The following is a 22532-nucleotide window of genomic DNA, read 5'->3' as shown; positions in this document are numbered from 1 at the left end:
GGTTGTGCATTTCTAACAACCTTTGTTAGCTTGTATTTCCACTGTGCAGTGTCGATCATGAATATGTGTGTGCTTCCAAAGCAACCCATTTGTTCACTGCAGTGTTTGAGGTAGTAACTGCTCTCAGTCTCTCCTGTAAACTTATTCCTGTCTATTGGTGTTATTTACAACTAATTGTCCATCTGATCTGTTTTAGGGGCCAGATCCTGTCCACAGAACAGCTCTGTCTAATAATTTGTCTCCTCCCCTCCAACAGGAATGAAAATGGATTCTAAATACTGGCCTCCATGTGCCCTTCCTCCCTCTGATGCTCAGTAGTTGGGCCATCTCTCATTTAAGTAAACTGCTTAACCTGCTGCAGATTGTTAATAATTTACATTTCTTGATAACTGCTCAGAAATTGCAAACATCCCTCCAAAGCTCACCGTGTGTGCCTGATAACAAGATACAATTTACTTCTATTAGATATGACGTGTGAAAGAGACTTACTGGACTGTCAGGTCATTCCTGGGTGTTGTCAGCATGTCTCAGATACCAGGACAGGAGAGTGGGAGGAGGAACTGCTTGACACAGCAGAACACGCATGGATTTTGAAACTAACAGAGGGGGTTTTAATCTGTGGGATGTGTATCTCGTGGCTTGAGGTGACTGGACATGTTGTCTCTTTGCATAGTAATTTAACTGTCTGTAAGGAAGGCTGTTCCCTCCCTCCCTGCCTTCTGTGTAAGAAGCAATCCTGTCTGACCTGCAAAAAGGTCAAGCCAGAGTTACAAACATGATTTCATTTTTCAGGTGGTGCTGAGCCTGCAAGGCCACAGGATCAAAAGGGACCCTTCTCTTATTTACTGTCTTTACCCCATCTCAGCTCATCTTTTCCCCCAGCAGATGCTGTGAGCTGATTTTATGCTTTACCTAATAGCACAAGGATTTACTAGCCCAGTGGGTTGTCTCTAGCTGTCTTCTACCTTGTATTACCATCTAAAACCCGGTGTCCTCTGCCAAGGTCAGCAATAGATTGGGTCTGCTTCAATCTGCTGCCGTTCTCTGCTTCCAATGGCCCTGGAAAAGGCCAAGTCATTACTTCAGACACTTTCTTTGCACTGCCTATGCTAACTGGTAGCCTTCCCCTGGAAGGCAACATCCATAGATGCAAATGCCCCATCCCTGAAAGTGTTCTAGACCAGGTTGGATGGGACCCTGAGCAGCCTGAGCTAGTGGAAAGTGTCCCTGCCCATGGCAGGGGGGTTGGAAGTAGGTGGTCTTTAGCTCTCTGGTAAGGAACTTCTTCTTTATTCAGAATGAGTAAAGTTGGTCAGGTTTTTCCAGTGATCATGTAGAGTTGCCCACTGTTTAACTCAGCAATGACTTTGAAAATCCTTGCTTTGAAATTATTTTGTCTTGAATCCCTGATTCCTGTAAATATATAATTATTGACACCTTTATTGTAATTACCATGCCCAGTAGCATGTAGTAAGTACTTACTACTTTTGAACCTGAAGATGTTATGTTTTGTATTAGCTTGTAATAAGATTTAAAAGTGAGAGGCTGCCAAGCAGAGAAGCATGTCTTTAGACATGACTTTGTCTCACAACCTCAAATCTATTTCTTGCAAGATAATACTGGTATTTCCCCTATGATTGGCAGCAGTAAAAATCTGGAGGATGCAAGCTGAGACACCATCTGGACAGAAAGTGCAACCCTCGTAAAAAATGCCAGTAAAGTAAGGTAGTAATAAGGTGCCAGCAAAGAGGTTTTTATAATATTTGATGCCTTTGCCATGAACCAGGATCTGTCCCTTATAGCAAAGAGGAAGTTACCCTTGAGACTGTGACCTGGTAATTGAACTGAAGTTGCTACAGGCTTTGTTGGTTTGGTCAGTCACCTGAGCAGTGGTGTCCTATCAGGACGCAGTCCCACCAGGCATCTTTTCAAGACTGCACGGCAATATGTTGCACCATTTCACGTATTTGAAGAATGTATTTTTTGTACCTGAGGAGAGATGGTCTTGTGTCTTCCCAGCACTGCTTCAATAGACAAGGCTTTCCTGTCCTGTTTTCACAAGAGGAAAGCTTGATGCAAAGGGTCAAGGTTTTTCTTGGTGTTTGATAGTCTCTGCCTATTGCTCTCCTTTATAATTTTCTTTCCACCTCTCTTGCCAGAAACATGTGGTTCTGGGATTGCCCTTGAGAACTGTGGCTGACAAATCCTGCGTTCCCTTCCCTAACAGTCTGGACTAGCTGTCTAACCCAAATTAGCAGATAAGCTGATTGGGTCTGGTGAGATGTGGAGTGCAGAAGAAATTACTGAGTGGATAGCAGTGCATTGCGAAGAGAATCTAATAGTGATAAATATGTTTTTTCTCTTTCATCCATAGTTTGTAAGTTTCTAAATCCTGCCAGCATGAAGAAAAAAACGTGTACAACTGCTGCAAATAAACACTGCTAGGGTACATACAGGAAGAAGATGTATAAAGAAAAGAATGATAATGCTCTTATAATGTAGCAGGTTTGTTTGTGTCTGGATTGCTGCATTTAGTACAGAATATGACAGTTCAGACAGGATATTGTCTCATTAGAGGGATTAGAAAGCAGGTAAGGGGAACAGAACACAAGAACAGCTTTTCCAAGAGACTGGAAAGATTGATTACCTTAAAGAGGAGGCATGTAAGAAGTTATATGAGTGTACACAGCAACTACTAACCAGTGGAGAAGGTGGAGACAACAGAACTTCTAGTCTCATAGGAGGAGAGCAAGATGATGTTTATTGAAATTTGCTGTTTCAAAATTGAAATTTACTATTTTAAACATGATAGAATAAAATTAATACAGTATGGACTACAATGCTGAAGAATAGAAAAGCTGCAACTAGGCCATATGAAAGAAGTAGCTGAATATAAATAGGCCCCGCATGTCTGAGAGAGATTTTTTAAATAATAAAACCTGAAGTTTAGGATGGAATAGTCAGTCTCATAATACAGGTTTGAAGATGGTTTCCGTTCAACTCTGTTGATTTCCATCTCCCCATGCAGCCCCCATGGGAATGCAGAGATGACAAACTGACTGGCTTTTAAGCCCTTGAAATGCCAGATCACCTCTAAATTACAGAGTCAGAAGTTTAGGTTTTGCTGGGCTTTGCTGGCACCTCACAGCACACTGCAGTATGCATGGTAAGAAGAAATCTGAGAGCCCTTGGTAAAGCACTTCAGGGTTACAGTTCCTTTGCAGCTATAGTACAAACCTTTCAGGGCAGGGTTTGTTTTGCATAGCTTTGCCCTGCTTTTTTGATCCCTTTTTGCTGGTGCAAATTCTGTTGACCTTGCTGGTTTCCTTCCCAGAGTACTGAGACTCGCCAGCCAAAGTTGTCCTGCTGGGTCAGAGCAGCAGAGTGGCTTCTTATCTTCTCTAGAAGAGCAAAGCCTGTAGGAGCTGAGGACAGTGAAAATATCTGACTCGGGCTGCCTGGAGGGGAAAATGGCAATGAGCAGAAAAGCTGAGGGAACATTTTATCACCCATGAATCATTGTTCAAGTTCAGCTGGAGGAACTGGAAATGTGATTTCTCCGCAGAAAGTCCTCGATGCCTCAAGAAGAGCATTAGCAGAGGCACCTTGGTTTGGCCAGAGCACACAAATACATTCCAAGTAGATATGTTTGTTGTCTCTGAAAAAACAGTGCTGTAATTGTTCACAGTATTTAAAAACCAAAAGCCTCTCTCTTCTTACAGAGAGTGTTTCAACGAATGATGCAGATGACTTAGGTCCAGATTAAAATGCTGAGAGAGGGCGCCACCCTATACATGTGGAAATGTGGCTTCCTTCCTCTGCAGTAAAGGCATAAGCTATTAGATGTTACACTGGATAGTTAACCAAACATTTATTGAAAAATAAGTTGAGACCTAAGGGTAGGACTTAATTTAGAGCTTGGGATCAAATATCTATCTTCTCCTGTAAATTAACCTTTATGTGACTCTAATTTATTACAAAGTGCCATACTGGTGGTATGTATATTAAAAATTAGTATGTTCAGCTTTCACTTCACAGATCCACTTTTTTAGAAATTGAATAATGCATTCATTTTTGAGCAGAGTGAAGCATGCAAGACTTAAAAATTATCAATAAGTTGATAGCCAGTAGGATTTTTGGAGAAAAAGTGTTGTTTTGCTGGACAGATGTTCCAACCAGGCAGCTGGAAGGAGGACAGTGACCTGGTGGGTTCTAGTTCTTCACCTTTGCTACATGGGCAATTTAGAGGGTCTAGCAGAGTTTCTTTCTTGCAAGTTCTGGATCCACTGGGTATTTTTAGCATGGTTCCACTGAGTCACTTACTGCATAGCAGGTCTGTATTTTAATCTAATGAGGATCTTTCTAATAACTTCCATTACTGAAACATTTGAATGTGGGAAGGAGGTGAAAGTAATTGGATTGCAATAATTAAATCATCCAATGCAATTACCTTCAAAAGGTTGTGTGTTTATGCTTCCTGTATGCAAACAGGAATTGATCAGTACAGGCAGCTCCAAAGCTGCATCTGTTCTGGAAGGGAAATAATTTGGTGGAGTATGGGTGAAGAAGGTCTGTGGGTAAGAGAGAGATGAAGATCATTTTGTTACCCCAGAGATCTGTAAGGAAGACTGGTCCACAATTTTTAATGAGGAGGTAATTCTGGAACTTTGCTTGAAAGAAGTCCTAATGTGATGTAACACTTGTTTAATTCTTTCCAAAGCTGTAGGTTCATGCTCACTGGGAACTCCAGCCCTGCATTTACCTGCATTTTCAGAAAAAATTAGCTTCCCTACAGCTGGGATGTGGTGTAGTCACTTCACTGCTTCTTATGACACATGATGAGAGCTGATTTTGTGGAGCTGCTGAAGATCTGAGGCAGCTTGGCTCTCTGAACCTCGTTCTAGTAACCTCAGTGTAATCGAGCATTTTTCTGTGGTTGTGACTTTTGGTTCCTTTCTTAGGTCTCTACTTAAACCAAAGTTTCCGAAGTGGAAACTGGTCAGAATGTGATTTTTGTCCCATGCCTGAAGAGCAGAGCTTGCACTGCTCCCAGGCATGTGTACTCAGCTAACTGGAAAAATCACTGAACTGCATTGCTTATTGTCCAGAAAACTGAAAAATGGGTAGAAATTGTTTCACAGCTGAGTAGTAAAGCTGTCATGTCACTATCTCTTTTTTTTTTTTTTGTAGGTCATAAAAATTAATTTCCCCTGATATTGTTTCCTATAAATCTTTGGTTTTTAGTAACTTCCCACAAAATACCCAAAAAGCCTTCTGTGTAAACCAAAACTGTGTTAAATGAAATTGTGTCAATTTCTCTGAGGTCCAAGTACAGCTGATGGGTATAAGACCCTAAGAAACCCATGCAATCCTCTAGCTGCATATAACCTACCTAAACTTTGACATTTTCCCTGTTATGCAATGTGCATCTGCATTTAGTTACAGCAGCATGAATTAAATAGGGAAACATCTTATCAAGCATGGTTTGACTGCTTAGTATGCTTTGTGTGAAAAAAATCCTGCCTTTCAGTCCATCTGCCTGCTTGCTTGGCACTCTGTTTTGTGCAATGTTTTTTTTATATCACTGGGTGGGATTGGCAGTGCACTTGAATGTATAAGTGCTCATGAGACTCCTTCCTTCCTCACAGCTGGTGGCTGAGCTACTGCTCAGAGACCCAGCTGCCTCCAGCACATGGGTTTTGGTGTGCTCCCTGTGCTGTTCACATCCAGGGCTGTGTGAAGTCCTTGCTTGGTTCACCCTCCTTGCTGTTTCTCTGATGCTTCTGAGCTTTGTGCGTGAGGGTTCCTGGATTGGTGACAATGGCAGCAGTGTTTTGGATAAAACAGCAGGATGTCAAAGGCGCTGGCTGTTGGGAGCTGGCCCAGGCTCCTCTTGAAGTCAGATCTTACTGCTTCAGGGCTTGAGAGATACAGAGTATCTCTCATTATTCAAAATTATTCTCAGTTATTCAAAATACAGATACAGAGTATCTTATCTTTATTCAAAATACTTCCATTTTATGGGAAGCCCAATGATAAGTTACAGACCAAGGTTACCATGAGGACATTTTATCTTCTAGAAATGCCTTTATGTAATCAGTGCTAAGAGAGAACCTCCAAACAGTCCATCTTTCAGAACTTTTTAATCTTTTCCCCATACATTTTCCCCCTTTCCTGAACTTGTAGCTCTTGCACTTTATTTCAGAAGCTCAACCTGCTCTTTTGTAATATACAAGACCCTAGACCAGATCTACAGTGATCACAGAATCATAGGGTATCCTGACTTGGAAGGGACTCACAAGGATCATCAAGTCCAACTCCTGGACCTGCAAGGACACTCCAAGAATCACACAAATTACACAACATGCCTGAGAGCTTTGTCCAAATGCTTTTTGAACTTCAGCAGGCTTGGTGCTGTGACTAGTTCCCTGGAGAACCTGTTACAGTGAAGAACTTTTTCCTAATATCCAACCTCAACTTCCCCTCACTCTGCTCCATGTCAGTCCCTCAGGTTCTGTTGCTGGCCACCTGAGAGAAGAGATCAGTACCTGCCCTTCCACTTCCCCTTGGCAGGCAGCTGTAGACTGCTGTGGGGTCCCCCCTCAGTCTCCTCCAGGCTGAGCAGGCCAAGTGACCTCAGCCACTCCTCATGTGGCTTCCCCTTCAGGACCCTTCACCATCCCTATAGCCTCTGCTGCATGCTCTCTAAATAGCTTTATATCCTTCTTATAGTGTGGACACTGCATAGCTGGACATGGCCTCAGTCTCAGAAAAAGTCCCGTCAGTTAATCTTTGACTAGTTCAGCTGAAATCACACATTTGTTCATCAAAACCAGGGAAAACAAGGTGGCACCTGGAATGTGCCCCAGCATTTCAGGGTTTATGCAGAACCCTCTGTCACAGTTGTGTGATAGTTGTGTGGGAATTAGTATGGGTAAGTCTGAATGGGAGACAGTCATGCTCTTCCCTGGGCCTTTGGTGTTGGGTTTAGTGGGGGTGGTATCTGAGTACTGGGGTTTTGTCTTGATTTTTGCTTTTTTTTGTTTTGCTTTTCATTTAGGAGGACATAGGTTAAGGACTGTTAGGAAAAAGTCCTCTTGTTGCCTGAGGCTTTGGCACTCTGCTATTACATTTCTATTTGTTTTCTCTGAAATGCAAGGTGGCCCAGAAACTACTTCTGGTTTTGATTTTTGCTTTCATATACTTTCTATCAAAATTTATTGGAGAGATGGAACTCCTCATCAGTGGTTCCAGTACCCTGCAGTGGTTCCTGAGCTGCCACTAAGCATGAAAGATCCTTTATTCACAGTAGGGTTCCATGTCACTAAGCAGGGGAAGTCAGAATCTCTTCCCATCTCTGCAAAAAGTCTCTGGACACATTGAGGGATTTATACTACTGTATAATTCAGTTTATGCAATTGTTAAATAATTTTTCTTATCCTACTTCTAATGGCAGTGTGTCCCTGCTAAAGGTGATAAAGCCACCAGCAGTGTACTTGGACTTCAAAGGCTGCTATTGTCATGTTTGTTTAATGACATCAGGTAGAGCTTTTGCTGTCACAAATGCAGGTATTTCGTTTCTACAGAAACATGTCTTTTGAATACTTCTGAGTTGTCTGTTATTGGATATTTAGGAATAGCTGGAGTTTCTTTTCAACACTAAAGAAGTCTTCAGTGTATTGATGGTAAGAACATCTGCTAGTACTCTATCAGATATGCCTGAAACCTCACAGATTGCACTAATGCTTAAATAACATTATCATAATATCTTTTTGTTTCTTCTATCAATGAATAGTTGGAGGACTGTTTTAAAGGACTTTCCACTATAGTTTAGTGTATTCCTTTTCCTTTTTCAAAGCTGTTCTGAAATGGTGTTAAATCAGTTCTGTAGTTAGAACAGTGGACAGTATTATTGCCCCTGAAAATGCCCATTGGGCATTTCTTTTTAACAATGTCATTTGCACTGTTGACATATCCCCCTTTCCCAAGGAGCTGTAATGTGCAAAGAGTCTCAGAATAAGCCTGATTACTTTAGAAAGTGACAGATTAAAGCTTCTGTACCTCTGCAATTTGTGTCCTCGCTACAAATAAGAATAAAACTATAAAATAATAATAAAAAACTTTAAAATAATTTCACGTTTCATTTGATGCTTAGTGGTTTTGGTCACTCAGCAAAACAAGAGATAAAATAATCCTGCAGTACATGGTCCAAGGTACAAACAGTAAGGACTACATTAAAATGCCATTTAAAACAATCCCAAGAATACCTATGAAATAATGTAGTAAAATACCTATGAAATAATGTAGTAAACTGTATGTGTTGAGGGTTACCTCTGCACATATGTGTTGTCCACTGGTGTATGTCTGGGGCATGAAGGTGATAATATTACAGAAGTGCATCTCATCAAAGAGAAACTTTTAAAAAGACAGAAGTGAAAAAGGAAAAAAAATCAACAGGAGAGGAAGCATCTGTTATGGGAAACAGATATATTAAGTTTCCTCACTCAAACTGTGAAACTAGAACTGGTGGGTTTATGGTTATTCTGGAGAAGTGGAGTGTTGTAGGGATCTTGTTTCTTGTGGTAATGGATCTCCCTAGCACAGATTTCCCAGTATTGCAACATGCAAACATCTTGGGCCAGTGTTTTGACACATCAGTATGTCTGTACTGTGTGCAACACCAGTGTTTCATGCAAGGCACAAAGGAGGAAAGACAGGAGCCCTGCTGTGAGTCACTCACAGAAACTCAACTCCAGCACTCCAAGCAATACTGAGTTTTCAGGCCAGAGTAGGGATAGAGCAGAGAATCTTGCATCCATCCTGGCAGCATTGTGCACATTTTCACAAGGCACACTGCAGCCTGGATGAACAAATTTGGGTTTGTATGAACAGATTGTTTTTATCAGAACTGAAATACTAGTGACTGAATAAGTTTCTGTAGATGGTGATGCACAGAGCTGCCACATCGAGGTGGATGTGCTGCTGTTGACATGGGCACCTCCATGAGTAGTAGGTGCCCAAGTGAGCTCACCTCCTACACAGCCTGGCAGTGTGCTTGAGACCTGCTGGTACATCCACAGCCACCTGGACCTTAGCACATTCTCTTCATCATAACAGAGAGAAGCTATTTTTCTTTTAAAATTGGCAATTTTCACATCCCCTTAATATATGAAGACACAGCCTGTCTTTTGTATGGCAGAATTATGTCTATATAGCCTGTCTCATTTAAAAATAAATCATCTCTGTTATGAAAAGACTAGAAGAATATCCATCGATTTGACAGCTTCTAAAAATCTTCCCAAGTCAATTTGCTGGCAACAAAATGAATGGACAACTCATTTCCATGGTGATGCTGACTGAATCACTCTAGAGCAGCTGAAGAATGAATCCTGACCCAGGTGGGTGCATCTTTAAGTCCAGTAACCATGCAAACAGCAAGTACTCCACATGCTGGATATCCATAAAAAAAGCTTTTTTTCATTCATTCTTGGACTTTTTTCTTTGCATTCTTTAGAAGCTCCGAAAGCTCTGGGTTTCACATCTAGTAGGTAGTATTCTGTAAAAAAGTATATAGAAATGTGTGGAACTTCAGCTGAAAAAGGATGTGCTCTTCCAAGAACTATTGGGCTTCTCCCAAACTGAGTAGTTGGTATGGTTCAGTCTTTAGCCCAATTCTACTTTGGGAAAAAATTACCTAGAAAAGGGTGCTGAACTGAGGTTGGTTTTCCTTCTTCCAATAAAACGCTTTTTCTATTTCAGTGATCTTTAAGAGAAGAAAATTGAGTCGTCATATCCTGACATAAAGAATAACTTTCATGCTTTTACATGAACTTATAGATAGATATTGGAAATCCATAATAATGCTTAGTATCGATTTTAAATGTTTGCTTAAAAGACATGCATAGTAATCGTCCTTAATTTTAAAATAAATTGTTAACAAGATCTTTTATTATCTTCAGATCATTTACTGGGAAGATACTTATTTCTCTGAAGAGTTGCATGAACTGACTTGCTGGTTATGTTTCTTTTCACACACCTTATAGTTAGATGGCATCTTTTCATAGTTTTTTTATTCTTAGAACACTTTGTTTCTCATTTAGTTGTCATTTAGTCACATGATTTAGTCCTTGAATGGAAATATATTTGACTACACTAAGAAATGAGCATACTGTGTACCTATAGAAGAGGCCTATATTAGTAGAAGTAGCTTCACTCATAACACAACCTCCAGCAGTTTTTTTCTTTGTTTGTTTTAAATTTTACTAGAAAATATGTTTTGCTTCATTATCATTCATCTAAAAGTCTTAAAATTGATGTAACTGTCAAATTGATTAGAAATTCTGCAGTGGGTACAGTTTAATAAACAATGACAAAACCAACCCAAAGCATTCAAATTATTGCCATTTTTGCACATAAAATTCATTTTTATTTCCTCCAGCTTTTGAAAGATCTGTTCTTCTACACAGTCCTTTCCTAGCAAGCTGAATTATTTGTAAGATGTTGTACTGGATTTATTATTTGCAGAAGTGTCAGAGTGGAGAGGAAGGGCAATGTTGTTGAAGCCTGGGGATTTTGAAACAGATAGCACTTGAATACCTAGATTGGGATGTTCAAAAAAGGCAGGTCTCTCACAGGTGCATTTCCTCAGGGTAGTTTCATATTCAGTTATTTCAGCTCCCTGTGATTCATCCCATTATTTTTTTGTACACACTCATTCATTGCCACAATGACCTCACTTGTAAGGACAAACACATTTGTAAGAGCTCATCCATTTGGGAAACTGAGTGGTTGATGTGCATCTAGAGCTTCTGGTCAACAGCCTTGGTCAGCTGTGGGGAGAAATGACAGAAGGATTTGTCTGTCCCTCTCACCATCAAAGATACATCAGCCTTATTATCAGCCAGTGAATTGTGCCTTATAAAATGTTTTGGCAGCTTTGCTTCAGAGCTGCTGCTGTGTTCAACACAAAAAGGCCATTAGACTTAAGACATAATTATAATGAATGCTACATGTTCTGTGTAATTTGTGAGAGCTTTCTAAATTTGTGAGAGTTAACCCAGTGAAGGGTTGGTTTTTAGAGCAAGATACCCTGTTGAGATATTTCTACAATGATCCAGCTTGTGTAGTGCCCAAATATACAAGGTCTCAGAATTATTTGCTGTAAAAGGAGTCTGAAGGCAGGGTAAGATGAGCAGAGACTTGACTTTGGACATAAGCAGCACAGGAAGACAAAGTGGTACAGCCTTTAGTTTGAAGTTTGAAGGATAGATTACTAGTTCTTGAATTGCTTTATTATGCACAGCATCTCAATTCAGACTATATTTGTGTATGTAATGCCTTAGATCAATTTATATTCCTTTATGATGTATTTCTTGTATTATGACATTGCTCTGAATTTGTACTGACTAAAGAGGGCTGCAATCTTCTTTTTGAATAAAATGAGGTAACAATAGAAATGATCATGCAGTCTTTTCCGTAAGCTGTATTTCCATGTTTCATGTACTGGAAAGAGCCACTCTTGCTTGTTCTTTTTTCTTAATAGTATCAAGTGCAAGTTATAGAAGCAATAGGTTTTTAGATCCCTCCTGCATTTGCTGTTGCATAGTAATTTTGACTGAATAGAAGTGGGTGCTGGGTCAAAATCTGTGCTAACATGATGCTGTCTTGGATAACTGTGTTTTCTAGAGAAGGTTAATACATTCAATGTAAATCAATAAAGCATGAATACAGTATTATATGGAGAGTTTTCTGGTTAATATTAGATATAAGGATTAGAGGAACAGTAATTAGAGGAACAGGGGGCTGTAAGTGAGGTGACAGTGGGCTATGCAGAAACAAGTAAGAGGTTAATGCTGCTTTAACTGTTGACACTGTTACTAGACATGTTTTGATGAAATTAATTGATGAACTGAAGTTAAGAGAGAGCTTCAAGTATAAGGAGGCTTCAGAGACTGGACCAAAAGAAGCAAATGGTAATGAGGGCTGAAATAATAAATATTTAATAACCCAGATGGTGCATCAGCCCAGATCCTCTGCTGTAGAAACAAGCAACAATTGTCTCAAATCTCTGAAGGGCATGGATTGAGTAAAAGGCATCTGACAGTATAATATGATTATGAGAAAGCAAAAGTAATCCTGAGATACATTTGGAAGATCTTCTAGAAGAGAGGAAACTGCTGATGTGTTTGTAGGGAGCACTGTGTGATTGATTCTAAGGGCCTCTATTCAAAGACACCAACTCCAAACTGATGAGGCAGAGGAGACTTGCAAGGCTGCTTGTCACATTTGTCATCCTCTTCAGAGAAGGATAAGTTTGGCTTCTTTGTGCTCAGTGGCTTCTTCTGATAGCACTCTGTGTGTATGGAGGAGAGGAAAGGTCCTGAAGCTGAAGAGGTCGTTTTTGGCAAAAATGGACATAACCTTAGTAATAAGCAGCTGAAAATTTCAGAACTTCCTTCTTCTTTTTAGGGGTTTTCCTGAAGCAGAACAACAGGCAGCAGATGGGCCAAGGCCTACCCTGAGAGCAGGGAGAAGGTTTCTGCAGAGACTGGAAGCACTGATACAGGAATGCTCTACTGGGCTACCTGTGCTGCCCCAAATTCTCCTTGAATGAACAGTCCTGTTAAAGTCCTTGTAAAGCAAAGAACTAAAAGCCATAGCAGTTTCCAAATATTGTTGAGATATGTTTAGCCAAGTTGTTGAATACTGAATGGAACCAAGGAGTCAATGCTTATCACCTTACAGGGGTTAATCTGAGGCTGATGTATCAGACTGGTGTAGGAATTCATGAGTTTACTTTCCCTCTCAGCAAAATAATTTAATTTTGAAGAACATATTGCACATTCATCATGACCACTTTGTTTTCATTCAGTCATGATTAGTTTTTAATTCTTCCTCACATGTAGTGCTTTTTCTTTTCAGAACAGTTCGTGTCTGGCTGAAGAGAGACAGTGGGCAGTACTGGCCCAGTATATACCATGCAATGCCATGTAAGTATAAGGAGATGTTCAATATCTACTGTGGATTTGCAAAGTAGTTTTGATGAAGCTTCAGGCTTATGACTGTTTGCACGCTTACATCTCTGTATCAAATGTTATTCTTTAACAATCCTCTTGGTACTGGTGATGCTTTACAAAGTTACATGCTAATGCTTCTGAGAGGCATCAGAGATTACAGCAGTTAAAGGATACAGACATGTTAGCAAGGGATGAGCATTTAATGCAAACACAGGTTTTAAAATATGGGAACTCAAAATGTGGTCTTGCATTCTGCCCCTAATGGAGTCCATAAAGCTTTGTAAGTCTCCGGTATAAATCATTCTGCCCTTCCTACTGTGTGTGCTCAGTCCATTAGAGTGCAATGGTAAATGGTTTTATTTGGTAAGAACTTAATATTCCATGGCACCTAATGTGATAGAGAGGATACTAGACAGGGAAGGAAGCTCTTCCAATTTAGGAGCAGAATCATTTTACCTTTGCAACTGAACGTGGAAAACCAAATTTCCCTGATGAATCCCTCCATTATGTCTCCTCTCCCAAAGAGAGTGTTCATGCTTTGAGAAACTGCAGATCAATGTCCATTTTCCCAAGAGAGAGTTGAAGAAATGACAGCCCTTGCTGTTTGCTGTAACCCCTGTGTTGAGTGCAGGAATATAATTTTGTAGGTCATCGGAGGCAGGCATATGCTAATGCTCTTCAGTCAGCTTCAATTAGATGTGCTGGGTTAGCCTTTCTTTGGAAAGCTTGTAAAGCTGACCTTAAATCCAGATTGGGGAGCACATATCAGGTCTCATGGAGGTATTCATACTGTCTGGAGAAAGGATTATTTTAAGCTAAGATAGGTAGATTTGTAAGAAGCATCTGTCTCCATGATAGCTAAAATATTTAATAGGTGTAAGTTTTAGTAGAAAAACATCAATTTGGGACTCTAGGGCAGCCATGGTATTTGCCTGATTTAAGAAAACAATTTGGTAGAGAGGAGGACCCCCCTCATCCTCCTTTGTTGATGAACTAGCTCATAAGAACGTGTCAATCCTCACAGGTACTTTTTGCTCAAGATTTTGCCAAGAAGGTATTGGGAACTGGCGAATGGTGTGGCAGTCTCTGGAGCTCTGTCATGATCACTGGCAGTGGCCTGAGTTCCCTTGACTGGTCCTAAGAGGTTTGCTTTCCCCAGCCAAACTGTTACGAAATGGCCTTTCTAGCTATTTGGCATTGAGACTTCTCTTTTTCCATGTGATATTGTTGTATACATTTGCATATTTGAATCTCATTAGATTCTCCTCTGGTCTTAGCAAAGCTGTGTTATTGCCAGTAATAACTGTTTCAGTGGAAATGATGGAGTAGATCCAGTTCCACTGAATGGGGACTATTTCAAAGCTCCTTCATAAATCTGAACATTTGCAGTGCTCCTTCACTTCATAGGCTGGTAAGCTTTTGAGGCATGAGATATTGAAATTATATTGTGTTATTCAACAATTTCAAGAATCATCAGGTATAATTAACAACTGAAGCAATTACAATCAGTCATGCCTCTGAGCTTGGAAATCATAGAAAGGGCTCTGAGTCAGAATCTGTACAAGTCTGCACTTGACTGGAAATGATGGTTTTGTCTGTTTCTGTGTTGATCACCTTTTTGATGGTGCTCTGCTTTAGGTTCATACTGGGTTTTGTTGTTTAAAGAACAATGACTGCTGAGAGTTTCTTTGTGTAAAAATGTAGGAGGCACAATGGTTCCTTTGTGCTGCTTAGCAAGCTGTGAGTGGCAGCCTACCTCTAGGTACCCCATTAGCATGAGTTGTGACTGACTGTGGTGATGTGTGACCCAATCTATTTTATGATTTGATATCAGGTAGCCTCAATAACTGAGTTTGCAGACTAGCTCCTCTGGGAAATGAGAAGGATGAGGAGTTGGGTTGAGTCAGTGATGTGCTTGGTCAAGTTCTGCACCCAAACAGGGTCATCAATGCATTCTGAATGTCAAAATCATTAAACATCTAATGGTAAAAAAGGCTGAGATTATAGCTCTCTTCTGAGCTTAGAGGTGGGATTTCTCCTAATTGGGAAAGTTTTATGTCCTGCCTGTGGATGATTCTACGGTGAAAAAATTCTGGACAGCACAGTGGCCATATTTTTGATCATCATCTCCAGCCCATGAGAAAGAAAAAGAGTTCTAGCTGAAGCCTTGCTAATCCATTTCCTTTGCACCAGCATTGTCTCAACAGCTGATTAACAACAGAGCTCTGTGAACATGTAACCCTGGTTAGATGTGTACTCTTGATTACAGGTGTAACCATGGTTAGATAGATCTGTCACTTTGGGCAGAGGACTAAAAAAACAGCTTAGCAGACACAGATTTATGAAAGGTAAAGAAATTGTAGTCGAGAGTCAAGTAAAATTTTCCAATAAAAAAACCAACAAAACTAAAACACACACAAAGACTTAAATGCAACCAAAAAACCCTATTAGAGATGTGGAATGGAGTAAAAGATTTATTGTACTGGTGAACAATGGAGTAACCAGTCTTTGAGGCAGATAATACACTGCTTGTCTTATGATGGCTTTCGTAACTCACACTTTGCTTTGAACAGCAGGGTGAAACAACTGCAATGCAAAACATGCTCCTTTGGTCTCAAACTGTGTCATGTTTAGGCACTTCAGAGGGGAGTCCCAGAAATTGCAGGGACAAAGTCTCTATTTCTCTTCTGATTCTGTCAGCCTCTAATGAAGGTGACATGCTTTTGAGAGCATGAAATATATAATTGTGATTTCTCTCCACATTTCATTTTCTAAAGGCAAAAAATCAGTGTGTATTTGCCCTGTATTTAAGAAAAGACTGCAGCCAGACTTCTGCATCAGGAATATTCTGCTTGTCCTCCACAGCAGTTCAGATGAATCTTTTTCCAGTCCGAAATCTAAATCATAGCTAAGTTCTTAAGTAGAGAGTCTTCAGAGTGGTATTATTTTTCCTGGATATGGTTTTTAAAGGGTCTTAAATATCTCAGAAGCTTAAGGTTTGGGGGTTTTATTTTGTTATTTTCTTTTTTTTTCCTTCCCCTCTTTTTAATGTGCCTAAGTGCTAAAGTACCTGAATATTGTCTTAATTTTACCAGAGTAAGCTGCAGTCTTGTTACAAGTAGCACGACTGACTACATCAGTGTAGTTGGTATGGACATAATTTTAGTGCTGTCATAATGATTTTTTTAAGTGCACATTACTAAAGAGTTCCCTTGGGAAATATCATTATAGCAAAATAAGTATCTTGACGCTGCTATGACTGTGTACACACAGCTATGGAATTCAGAAATTACTTCTTTTGCAATTGTGTCAAGCAATTGCTTGCATCATTTGCTTCTGAAGTGTTTGGGAAAAGCATACTTCAAATAATTATTTTACCTTAGGCAACTTCTCAGTGAGCAGCTCATTGCCTTCATTGATACTGGTAGCTCTTTCAATGTATGCCCAGTGTCCAGCATTTAAAAGCTGCTGTGTGATATACCTGTTCTGGCATTAAGCGCCTTTAAACTTATTTGATGTTTATTATGCTTAGAATTGGAGAGTTTTCTGTCCATTTTTTTCCTACAACTCTTATTCTGCTACAGGCATAGAAGCCTCAGTGTAATAGTAATGCACCACTTCTGGAAGGGGTGATTCCAGTTTGCCTTTTCTAAGGGAGAGGTACAGGAAGGAGCAATTTTGTCACTGTTACTAGGATTTAATTGTTTCCTTTGTGTCAGTTTCCTTGAAGGGAAGCCTTTTAATTGATTCAGTTCAGTCAGCCCTTCCAGGAAAGGAATAAACTGAGGTGCCTGCCTGGATGTGGATCTGATGGGCTTTCTGTTTATGGTACTTGTCCTCCAGGAAACATTTCAAGAGGGAGTCAATACTGAAAGTGGAACAAGTTTTATTACACAGTCAACATTGACTCCTCTTCATATAGCTTTGCTGCCAATTAAACTATCAAGGAAGATTTGCTAAGCTATGGGCTGTTTAGTCCTAAGAGAAACATTTCACAAATTGAGAAGATACTGGATCACAAAAGAGAGGACTCCAAGCTTGTTAGTAACACAAACATGTGAGCAATCACAATGGACAGTGGAAACCAAGAGGGGGGAGAAAAGCAGAACTAAAAGTGCATCTGACTGTACTCTGTATTTATCATAAGAATATGGTTTATAAAGCTTTATAATTCTTACTGTTATCCTAGCTGAAGTTGGGAATTGCTCCTGAAAAATAATCCCTGAAGGTTTGTTGGGACAGCAGGATTCCCAGCTGCATGGTGCTGTGTTGGGTAGTAAAAGCAATTCCTGCTTTCTGAATGTAACTTCACAACTTTTCAATTAAACCAAGCACAGCTCTTGAATTATTGTGAGGAGACCTGGTTTTATCCTGGGTACAAATCCTGCCAGATCCTTGAGGGAGCATACTGTGACCATCTTGTGTGCAATTTCAGGATAAGTCTTGATCTTTATTAGAGTAATATCAATGTAATCAAGCAATGGCTAGTTTTAGATAAATTATTTTGACCATAGTATGTGATACTGTCATAGTACTGTCTCTGATGGAATTGGAGTAGGGGACAGTTGAACTCTGTCCTTAATATTAGTTGATGTGTTGATTCCTACTGGGAAATTTTCTTACTGCAGGTATAGGATGCAAGCCTCTGACATAATGTAGTGTTTTGTTTTATTGTCAGCACAGTTCAGGCAAATGTAAAAAACTAAATTATTCAGCTAAGTAATCTCTGACTTATACTGAAATGTCAAGTGCCTGCTGTATCAAAGCAGCGCAATTCCTCTTATATGAAAGGCTTGTTTACAGATAACTAGTAAGAAAAAAAAAATTAGGGAACTGGAGCAAGAAATAGCTATTTTTCCATGTCCTAATAGGATAGGGTTGAATGAATTGCAAGAAAACATTTATTTTAATGCTTGTCTATTGGTAAGCTCAAAATGCTGCACAGCATCATAAAGCATGTTAGCTAATTTTTGGCTTTCCAGAACTTCAAGAAAATGAGAATCACAGTTTTGTTAACTTCATCAACATGTTCATTTTTTTCAGCTCCATGTTCATGCATGTCTTTTAACCCGGAAACCAGAAGGCTGTCCATAGGTCTAGACAATGGTACAATCTCAGTAAGTACATCCAAAGATTTCTAGTTGAAATGCTTCCTTTTTGAGAAGTATGTGTGTGATGATGTGGTGAGAATATTTTTGCCTAGTGTTTGGGTGACAGACTTTTTAATGATAGTGGAACTAAATCTGTAGTACAGAAAATGTTAGATAATTAAAAATTTTATTCCAGCTGCCACAAAGAGATCGAGTGGGGTTTACTGTATTTATTGGGCAAGTCAACAAACTGTCTTAATTTGCATATCTTTTAAAAATAACACAGAAAAACAGCTGTTGTTTTATTAAATTTAAGTGACTTGTTAATTACATGATACCAAAGTTTTCTGAAAGCAGCAATTAAGAGGAGGAAACATCATCTTCTTAGAGGCAGAAGGTGGATTTCTGCTCTGTGTCTATCTGCTTTTCCAAACTTCAGAGTTCAGATTTTGTTTTCCTCTCCTTTCAGAGGAGTTGCTTCTAACTGGCAGTGAGGTTGCTGAGAGATTCGGTTCATTAACATATGAGATAGAGATGTGTGGAAAGGAAGTTGGACATTAAAAGAGGAGTCTGTCTGTTTGATCTCTGATAGAGGGTAGCAGTTTACCTTATTAATCAGATTTTTCTTGTGGTACAATGAGTAAAAAGCTGTATCACTTTGGAAGAGTGGAAGAGTCATGGGTCAGAGGTTTTTTTCACATATGCTTCACAATAGATTCCTCTTCCAGTTTAAGATCAGTTTACCATCACTTCAGATTTTTCTGCTGTTATCTCTGCCTTATGGGCCTTATAACTGAATGAGTGTTTTCAGACTGATAGAAGGGCAGCTGTCTGCACTAAAGCCAGTATGGTGTTTGGGGCAGGGGATGTGACACTTTTAGCTGTTGCCTGTAACTCCCTCAAAGATGTGAAGGTTTTGACCCATAAAGCTGTTAATGCCTGGTAGCAGAGTTTTGTGTGCCTGTAGGAGATTTTTCCTTTTTATCTAGAAGATGAGACAGATTCCAGAGAGTTCTCTGCACCTCTGAAATTCTCTCCTTCCCACTCTGAAATAGCTGAAATTTGCTGGTCCTACTAGGCACTTTTGTTTTCACCAGGGCTTTGAGGAATGTGAGGGCAACTGTAAATAAGGTATTTAAATACTCTGGCATGATGGGAGATGTGTCCTTCATCTTGGGGGCATTTTGTTTTGAAGAGTCAGAGGATGCTTCAGAGTAAATGGGGTCAAATATTTTCCATTCTGAAACTAAAAAAGGTAAATGAGATATGCAGGTGATAAACCTACACGTGACTTTGGATATTTATAGGTTTTCATTGCCACATCTAAGGCAGATTCTATTTGTTGCTAAGCTGGGTTTTTCTTTTCCCAGTCTTCTGGATACAAGTATATAGGAAGGGGGAAGTGCTTGTCTGTGTTGCTTGATTTAGTCTTCTGTAAGCTGCAAGCACTTGTGTGGTAGGGAAAAAATGCGCTCCAAAAATTTGTACAAAGGATGAAATGTTTTCATCTGTAGCAAACCTACGACTTGTAAGAGTAGTCACAACTGTAATGTGCTGGAAGAAGTGGTGGACATGGGAATGGATGAGCAAGGGGAGCCCTGTTTTCAAATCCCAGAAATACTGGGGCATAGAGAACAGCCCCAGATACTTGAACAGGGGTTACAACCACCCTCCTGAGGAAAGGATAAATTATTTTTTCCTGGGCCCAGCTATGATGATTAGTTTAGCAGAAGAATACATAGGCAGGGCACACTGACCACAAAATAAGAGAACTTACTGCAGCAAGGTGACCTAAGTACCCTTATTTTAATTTCCTCAAAGGGAAAGTACAGACAATTTGCTTGAGCAGCTTGAAATATTTGGGAATTAGTCAGCTGCTCCACATTAGTACTTCTGTAATGCCCAGAACACTTGGCTGCTGGGTGCAGGGCCAAACAAAAACCATCCAACCATACCAATAAAACCCTGACAATTATTCTGTACCTTCACTTTGGGTAAAACAAGAAAGGATTCCTGGTAAGGGCTGTGAGCTGATAGTAATGAGAGTGATACATAATCTCAAATGATTTTTTTTTTACAGTGCAAGGAAGTACTTTCTGGTGTAAATGGGGGTAAGAAAGTAGAACTGCCTTTTTTTATTCTATTTGAAATTTTTGTAAGCTGTATGGATTTTGGTTATAGGTGTGGCACCTCAGGAATGCGTATTCTGCATTTTGAGAAGGATGGGCAGCACTGTTGGCACAGAAAGAAGTTCCAGCAAAGCCACCTGAGGTGAGCTCGTATGGCCACCTCTTTTGTGAAACAAGGCAGCAAGTTCAGCTTCTACAGAGAAGAAGAGATTGTTTTTAACCTTTTGTCACTTCTCAGCACGGGGGCTGCACAAACGTTTGTGCAGCACAGCACACCATTATCTCAAGTAAAGATTGGCTAGCACCTTGCTTGAAGAGTGGTGGCACCTAATGTAAAAAACCAAAACTTTCTGTGATCTGCATTTTTTACAATTGGCAAACCTTCTTTAGAGAAGAAATGACATTTTAGAGACTGCTTGAAATCCCTTTTGTAAGCCAAAAGACTTTATCCTGGACATAAATTCCTTGCTCAGAACTGGAAAAAAACATACTTTAATGGCTGCAAGGTTCTTAAGATAGCACAAGAAACAGAAGGGTCTTCTACTTGCAATAAACAGGAGATTTCCACTGCCAAGATGAGACTTCTCACCTCTTTCATCCATATGAAAACTCATTTCCTAGATAAAGTTAAGCATTAGGTTCTGAAGGCACTACAGGAGAGATGAATTGTCTTTGGATGCACCCACGTTAGTTTTTCTAGAAACTGTTATGAAATGACATAAATTTCTTTCTTCATTTTTGGGGAGATTGGAATGAGGGATTTAATTTTTAGGTACCTGGAGATGAATTAAATTTCTCCTTTTTTTTGCTGACGATACGTAAGTCTGTATGAAGCTGTTACATACTTCGAGCAGAGTCACAAGGGCAACAGGGCACCAGAATAATCCCTTCAGAATTTGTCCTTGGAGATGGTACTTATTAAGATAAATTCATCTTCCACCTCATCTGATCTTGCAGCTGTCTACAAGTTTGACCAGATCATTAACAGTATTTTGAATATCTGAGACTGAGTCAGGCTCTACCTACTGATGTACAGCCTTTCCCTCTGCTGTTGTGGGGAGTTTAGTATTTTTTACCTCAAGAAATGAAATGAAATTATATAATAAATAAAGTGAAAATGCTGTCATCATTTATAGAGACTTGTTTTTTTTTCCCCAACAGATATAGATATAGTGTCTGACAGAAGATTTAAGAGTTTCCATTCTCTTCCATTTCTGAAGCAAGTTTTTTTGTTCTCTGGAAGACCTGAGAGTGCAGTCAGTCACTTGTGTTAACAGGATAAAGTCAAGCCTATAAAGAGATCTGTAGTGTGTTGTCAAAATGGCATCATCTATCAAAGAGCAGACTGTAAATTCCCCAGGGTGGGAACTAGCCTGTGCATGGCTAACACATAACTAATATATAAAGATTATTAACTCAGAAATAGATTCAGTTGCTTAAGGAGAGTTCTCCATACATGGAGCTCTGGGAAGGCATGGATCTTCCTTAGCTCCTGGACCATGTTACTCAGCCCCATAGCCAAGGACTCTGAATTATTTAAACAAGATGCTGACACTATTTCTAGGATGAAGTTTTACAGAAGCCTTTTGCTCAAGAGAAGTTTGTGGTGGGTGTACGTATTTCAGTATGAAGGAGGTGTGCTACACAAAGGAATAGTTGTGAATCTTTGTACATCAGTGGACAGCTAGATTTTGACAGTCTTCAAGAATTCTCTTTTGTGCTTTGTGAAGACTTTCATGCTACCAAGTTGCTGTTGTAATAATAAGCTCAACTGAAACAGGCAAGACTGAGCATTAACATTTTAATTGTGACAAAAAGGGAGTAAAGTAGCTCCAAAACCACCTCTGAAGGATAAAGAGTGATCTTGCCAGAAAAGTTGTTTTTAATCCCTGCAAGGAGGGTGTTTGGTTTTACCATCCTGAGTGCTCTGATGTGTCCCAACCCCTCCTATGCAAAAGGGATGCACAGGAGTCAGACGTCTTTCTCTGTTCTGTTAACAAGCACTGAGTGAGCTGTGTAGGTGACCCCAGCTTTTCCAGCTCATTAAGAAGAGCCAGAAGCTGCCTAATGAGAACTGAGCGTCAGCAGCTCTGAGAGGAGCAAAACATCTACGTAGGCAAGGATAAAAAAAACCACCTTCTGCTGGTACAATGTTAAAGAGATGTAGTCGGTGTTTTTGTAGTGCAGATTACACATTTTATGTGCAATAGGGCATGAATTTCTTGAGCAAGGTGCCCTGTGCTAAATTACCTGCCTAGTGACACAACTAATGCATTTGGCCTGAAGAAGGTGAGGGC

General features: G+C 39.8%; 1 protein-coding gene across 1 annotated transcript in view; it reads left to right on the top strand.

Annotated features, from left to right (window-relative positions):
- The window catches only part of WDFY2 (WD repeat and FYVE domain containing 2), a 58058-nt gene that overhangs the window by 16079 nt on the left and 19447 nt on the right, over positions 1 to 22532 (top strand). The window contains exons 2-3 of the mRNA XM_054272051.1: positions 12922 to 12989; positions 18060 to 18133. Of these exons, the coding sequence (XP_054128026.1) occupies positions 12922 to 12989; positions 18060 to 18133 (142 nt within the window). The remainder of the gene's footprint in view (positions 1 to 12921; positions 12990 to 18059; positions 18134 to 22532) is intronic.

The sequence above is a fragment of the Melozone crissalis genome, unplaced genomic scaffold (genome assembly GCF_028551555.1).
Source record: "Melozone crissalis strain CALT ecotype California unplaced genomic scaffold, PUWL_Pcris_2 ptg000013l_1, whole genome shotgun sequence".
In the NCBI taxonomy this organism is placed as follows: Eukaryota; Metazoa; Chordata; class Aves; order Passeriformes; family Passerellidae; genus Melozone; species Melozone crissalis.
The sequence above is the reverse complement of the archived record's forward strand: the minus strand, read 5'-3'. Positions and strand labels throughout refer to the sequence as shown.